Source organism: Mirounga leonina, unplaced genomic scaffold (assembly GCF_011800145.1).
Source record: "Mirounga leonina isolate KUSES-001 unplaced genomic scaffold, KU_Mleo_1.0 Mir_101414, whole genome shotgun sequence".
Taxonomy (NCBI): Eukaryota; Metazoa; Chordata; class Mammalia; order Carnivora; family Phocidae; genus Mirounga; species Mirounga leonina.
Genome location: NW_023270121.1, coordinates 2,855,519 through 2,862,040, shown reverse-complemented (window position 1 = coordinate 2,862,040; position 6,522 = coordinate 2,855,519). Strand labels below are relative to the sequence as shown.

The 6,522-nt window shown below is 49.9% G+C and overlaps 1 protein-coding gene across 3 annotated transcripts in view; it reads right to left on the bottom strand.

The window, feature by feature from the left end:
• PCDH19 (protocadherin 19) overlaps nt 1-6,310 on the bottom strand; it is a 125,965-nt gene extending 119,655 nt beyond the window's left edge. For 2 of the 3 annotated variants that reach the window (XM_035026029.1, XM_035026116.1), the window contains exons 1-2: nt 4,024-6,310; nt 92-419 (exon numbers count right to left, since the gene is read on the bottom strand). In XM_035026029.1, coding sequence (XP_034881920.1) covers nt 92-419; nt 4,024-6,170 — 2,475 coding nt within the window. In that variant the 5' untranslated portion in view covers nt 6,171-6,310. Of the gene's footprint in view, nt 1-91; nt 420-1,124; nt 1,266-4,023 lie in introns of all 3 variants that reach the window. The other variant, XM_035026202.1, reaches the window with a different exon arrangement.
• Between the last annotated feature and the right edge of the window lie 212 nt (nt 6,311-6,522).

Here is a 6,522-nt window from a genome sequence, read left to right as displayed (position 1 = left end):
GGGGGGGGGGGGGGGGGGGGGGGGGGGGGGCGGGGAGCAGCATGGGAAAGAGATCTGGAAGGACCTCACAGAGCCCCTCAGCTGCACTCACCTCAGGCAGAGGCACACCATTGATGATCAAGTCTGGCTGCTGGGGACCCTGGCTGTTGAAAGAGTGATGATAGATGTGGTTGGCGCTGGTATTGCGGGTATTCTGGTTCTCCACATTCAGGAAAGTGCTCTCAGAGCGGCGGCAGCCCAGGGGCAGTGTCTGCTGGTGGTAGTCGAAATAGTTGAGGGAGGAGGTCAGGGAGGAGCAACTGACAACGTTCATCTTGTCTGTCTCCTCCACATCCCGGGGTACTAGACGGATGTCATTCTTACTGATTTTTTTCTTCTTGCTTGATTTCTTTTGATGCCCATAGGAGTACTCAGCGATTCTATGTCACAAAAAAAGGGGGGGGGGGGCAACATGTATTGCTAATGCCCTCCCAAACCATGCACTGATTAATAAATATTAAGCACCCCAGAGGGTTGCACCCCATCTCTACTCCAGCTTCTTATTCTGGTGCATTACATCATCGGGTTTCTCCCTGCATTTTTTACATGTGAACACAAGCTAAGGGCCATTCATTTTTCATATTAAACATACAAACCTCCCATTCCTCCATCCCCCCCAAAAAAAAATGTTTCTATGCTTTGGATGTGGAATTTCTCATATGAGTGGCTATTTAGCAAGGGTGGGGAGGACAGGGAAAGTTGAGCCTATGGGAGAGAAAGCATGAAAATGCTCAAATCTGGAGCTCCCCCTGGAACCCAGAGGAACCCCTGGGTGAAATAAGAAGCAAGTATTAATTTAACAGAAGAGGAGATAGAAGGAATTAAAAAATAACCTCATTTCCAGTTCCTCCAGGCATTTGCCATGGGGCGAACACTCTCTCAGTCAGGTTCCTCTTTGACCTGATCAGTTCTGCACTGGGGTAGGAGATCAAACCCCATCCTTTGACATACCTCAGCTTCTCTCCTCCACACCCTCCTTCCCCCCCTGCCTTAGCCCTGCTCCCTTCTACTCCCCACCCTACCTCACCCTCTCCTAGAGAAATAGGATAGCTAAACCCATTTGAATGAGGGGAAGTGCTTTTTACCTCTTTCCCCTTAGGCTCACTTTCTCCTCTGCCTTTTTGTCTTGCTCCTTGCTAATGGGAGAAACCGAGATGCAATGCAGACACTTGCTGTTTTGTCCTTTTATAAAACAGCCGAGGAGACAAGTGATGGCTAAACAATTACTGCAAAGGAATTTAAAGGTTAGTGCATTCAGCATCCTTCTCCATTCAGGTGTACCTACAAGCAGCTGTGCTGCAACTGGAACATAAAGAGCTCAATTTAATTAACACTGACACAGACCCAGCAACGTGCACCAAAGACACCAAGCATTAAGAGACTTGTCAAAAGAAATACATTAAAATGTAGCCAGATTTTCAGTCATTTATTACTTTGCACATAATGATTCACCTTATTGTTTGAAAATTCTATTTCTGGGCAATAATCAGCAAAACAATAGGGTTAATAAATAATACAGGTTGATCTTTACAAGGGAAAGGCTGTGACTGTATTCTCGCTCAACAAAGCTAATTGTCTGAATACAAAAAGGGAGCCCAATTCAGCAGCAATTGCAGATCACCTCACGCAAGTCTCATAAATGAATGCATTTGAGGAAGAGGCTCAGGAGGGGCTGAGAAAAGGAAACCTCTTGTCTAATACATGGAAAGACAGGCTCTTGAACTTTAGGTTTCTAAAACGTCTGAGCATACAGGGAGATTGCATGCTTCCAGAGGCAAATTCTTACTCTGTCCGGGGATGTTCCTAGTACTGAGCAGTTACATTCCTCTCGCCCTTTCGCTCTGTGTTCAGGCAGACTTGCAGTGATGGCAAGCTGATGCTACTGGAGTTTGAGAGCAGAAAAAATCCCAAAGACCCCAGGACTAGGGTTTATTTTCTTCTCTAATCTGTTTACAGAATCCATGGGAAGTTTTAATGATTTTGTTTACCCATGATGGGTAAGTTTGGCAATGTCCCGTCCAATTACTTGGCTGAGGCATTCACTGAGCAGCCCTTTCTGTATTGACCAATTATTTAATTAAACTGTACTTCATTAATCCCAAACCACCATAGGGAACAGAGCTCTTTACAAAATACACATGTGAGTGAAGTTGGAGAGCACTGAGATTTTCTTTTTTCTTTCTTTTTTTTTTTTTTAATTTCAAATGCTCTCTTCCCTGTTTAATGATCTCCCTGGCAAGCTCTCAGAAAGAGCTCTCACTTCTAGTCATACATCACCAAGAAGTGGCAAAGCCTTTACTATCTTTATTTCAAGATGATTTCTTTTTCATCAAGAAAAGGGTCTTATACACTTACTTTACACTAAGGAAATGGCTTAAAAAGAGTCCACTCTATCGTTATCTCCATATAAATAAAATTTTACAGACCCCGCATTTTTTCTCTTATAAAAATTGCCACTGGCAGTCATACAGGTTTCAAAGGTAAGAGCGGTATTAATTTCCATTTCTCCCATCTGAAATGACTCAGAGCTGAAGGAACGAAAAGTCATGGCCATTTCACTAGTAACAGGATTAAAGCATTTATGAGGCATTGCAGCTGCTCTTTTATGGCACCTGATTGATATTCATGTGTGGTAAGCATTTGTCTACTAACTTGTGTAACGCAGAGAATAGTAAAAGGGAAACAATAATTGCATGGCTGTTACATATTCAGGGGGCTCTGATTCACAGAAGTGTGCATTTCAGATGGTGTCAAATACAAATTGGACCTACAGGAACATATTTTGACTGATTAACATGCAAGCACAGATGGCACAAAAGACACACTGGATGTGTAGGTGTGTTGAAAGCACACACACACCTTGGTTGGAAACAGCAGCATCATTCAATTTCAGCAAACTAAAGAAACAACTTCTTTTTTTCAACCCTTTCGATGAGACACTGCTGGAAAAAATTACATGTATTATCCTAAATTGGACTCCAGAAATACTTAGACTTATTTGTTCTGTCCTATTGTAAGGAAGGGCTTCAACAACACCCTCTAATGTGTTTATCAGGAAATCTTTTTTTTTTTTTAAATACTACTTGTCATTCCAGTTTCTGCGTTTCTATTCTCATCCCGCCCCCCCCACACACACACACCCTGCATACGCTTCAAGAGAAACTGTAACACAATAGCCCATAGTGACATCCACTGGTAGGGACCAGATCTTAATGCCACAGCTGAATCCCACATTACAGAAAAACACCATCAGCTCCAGAAGATTGCTATTTTTACTGCAACATCTGGAAGTGAAGTCCTATCCCTCATTGGGATGTTTGGTCTCTACCCCACCAACCAACCAGATATGTGAAAACATAAATGACTGGTAGAATTTCACCATACATAGCCAGATGTTTTGGGGAATGGATACAAAACAAGCCAAGAACACACTTTAAAAAAAAATACTAGTCACCTGCTTCCCCACACATTTCTGTTTTCCCTCCACTGTTTCCTACCTTAGACACCCACTCACAGGCTCTCTTCAGTTTTTCCCTACAACAGGACCAGGCAACTACCAACACTCCCTCTCCTTTCAGTATCTGTCCCCAAAACACTGTGCCCCTGAAATCAAGTTGTGGGACTCGATGTTGGTGGTTCTGCTGAAAATTGACTCTCTCTTTCTCTCTCTCTCTCTCATTTTTTTCCTGCCATAACTTCATGGAGACAGCTGCACGAATTTTAAAATGATAATTGCTTTCCTGCTCATTATCATTATGTGACAGAATCCACCACTCGAACAGTAAATGATTGTCTTCCAGCAAATTGTCAGATCAAAAGAATTGATCAACTAGGACTGCCACAAACTTTCCCCCCTCCAAAAAGAAGCGCAGTATGTACACAGCATGCATTTAAGTAGGAAACAAAAGCACTGGGATTTTCACACTGAGACACAGATACACCTTATTCATCCAAGACAAAGGAAAGAAAAAAAGTTGGCTCTACCTGCAGTTGTAGGTCCGGATCTCTTTGTTGTCTCGCTTGCACTTGATTGCCACGAAGATCATAGTGACAAAGAGGATGCCGGCAATGGAGCCCAGGGCGATAATGAAAATCAGGGACAAGTTCACCGAGCCCATTGACTCTTGGGCGTCAAGAGCAGGGGACAGGTAGATTAGGACTAGTGCAGAGGCGGAGAGAGACGTCTTGCCGTGGTCGTGGGCCACCACAATAAGCTCATAAGAAGCCTTTGAGCTCTCGCCAAAGGTGCGAGTGGTTCTGACTTCGCCATTGACCTGATCTATTTCAAAGAAGCCGCGGTCGCCCTCGGTCATGTCGTAGGTGACTCGGCCGTTCTCACCCTCATCATAGTCGTCTGCTTTGACGACGGTCACCAGATAGCCTATGCCAGAGTTGCGGGGGATGTAGACCTCGGCAGTGCCGTTGATCAAGGGTGGGGCCGTGATGACCGGGGTATTATCGTTGACGTCGAGGATGATGACCCTAACCGTGGCGTTGCTCTGCAGCGAAGGCAGGCCTCCATCCTTGGCCAGGACCTTGAATTCGAATGCCTTGGTCTGCTCGTGGTTGAAGGATCGAAGCGCGTAGATGTCGCCCGAGTTGGGGTTGATGGAGACATAGGTGAAGACAGGCATGTCCCGCACCTGCGACGGCACAATCTGGTAGGAGACACTGCCATTGAGACCCAGGTCGGGGTCTCGGGCAGACACGGAAAGCAGGTAGGCGCCAGGTGTGTTGTTCTCCTGCACCATGACCTGGTAGTAAGGCTTGGAAAAGTGCGGGTGGTTATCATTCTCGTCGGTGATGCGAACTGTAAAGGACTTGGCACTCTGCAGCATGGGCACACCGCTGTCGCGCGCCTGGATCGTGAGGTTGTACTGGTCATGCTGCTCGCGGTCCAGCCGTCCGTCCACTAGGATAGTGGAGAAGCTCTCATACTCCTGCAGCCTAAAGGGCACGTTGCCCAGCAATCGGCACTGCACGCGCCCATTGAGGCCCGAGTCTCGATCAGACACCCGCACCAGTGCAATCACGTAGCCCGGGGGGGCGCTCTCGCTTACCTCCACCAGCTCGCTGTTAACTGACAGCAGGTTGATGACCGGCGGGTTGTCATTGGTGTCGAGAACGCTGACGGTCACCTTGCAGTGTGCCGGGATGGAGTTGGGCCCCAGGTCCTTGGCCTGCACGTCCAGTTCGTACACATGGCCTTCTTCATAGTCTAGGGCACCGGTGACTGTGACCAGGCCACTGTGTGGGTCGATCTGGAAGAGCTCACGCGTGCGGTCGTTGACATAGCCGTAGAAGGAGTAGACCACCTGGCCATTGGTGCCCTCGTCTGGGTCGCTGGCATTGAGGCGGATGACTGGTGTATTGGGAGGTGAGTTTTCTGGCACGCTCACTGCGTAGGTGGACTCGCCAAACACCGGGTTGTTGTCATTGGAATCGGTCACCTTGATGCTGAGGCCAACAGTGCCCAGATGCGGTGGGTCGCCGCCGTCGAGTGCGGTGATGCGAAAGCTGTAGTGCGACTGTGTCTCGCGATCCAGACTCTTCTCCACCACAAGTTCCGCAAAGCGTGAGCCATCGCCGCGCGTCTTGATCTCCAGGCCAAACAGCTCATTAGGCGTGAGCTCGTAAGTCTGCACGCCGAAGCTGCCCGAGTCCGGGTCATAAGCGCTGTCCAGCGGGATGCGCGTGCCAGGACTAGCTGCCTCTGAGATCTCCAGCTCGATCTGTGCCGCTGGGAAGCTGGGCGCGTTGTCGTTCAGGTCCTTGATCTCCACCTTAATCACACATATCTCCATTGAGCTGGACATGACCTCGAGCGAGATGATGCACTTGGGGCTCTGGCGGCACAGCAAGTCGCGGTCGATCTTCTGCTTGGTGACAAGCAGGCCCGAACTGGGGTTAATGTCCACCAGGTGCGGGGCTGAGTTGGACACCACACGGAAGGCAGAGGCCTGCCGTGGATCCAGAGCAAAGCCCGCCTCGCGCGCGTCCTTGGCCACGTTGGCGATCACCGTCCCGGCGCGCTGCTCCTCTTCTACGGAGTACTTGAGGTTAATGAGGGCGGCTGCCTGCGTCCACAGTACGGCCAACAGCAGCAGCACCGGCAGCAGGAGCGATTCCATGGCTGCGCGGGGCTCTGCCTGGCCTCGCCTCTCCACACCCCTCCGAGGCCGACGCCGCCGGCGCTCCAGCTTCCCGCTGACTCGGGCCGCCTGTTGCGCGCGCCCCGGGGCCCCGGAGGCCGCGGGAGGAGTCCCGCCCAGGGCGGCCCGGCGGCGCGGGGGAGACACCCGCGCTGGCTCCAATGCTGAGGTTGCAGCAGACTCGTAGGGGGTTGCCGGGGGGCCCGGGGGCTCCGGGGGGCCAAGGGAGCGCCACGCGACCCCGAGCCCCCTCCCTCCAGCCCGGCTTCTCAGTTTTCCCCCTTCAAAGTTAGCCAGGCGCGACTGGCCGCAGCGGGGCAGGGCTGCGGGT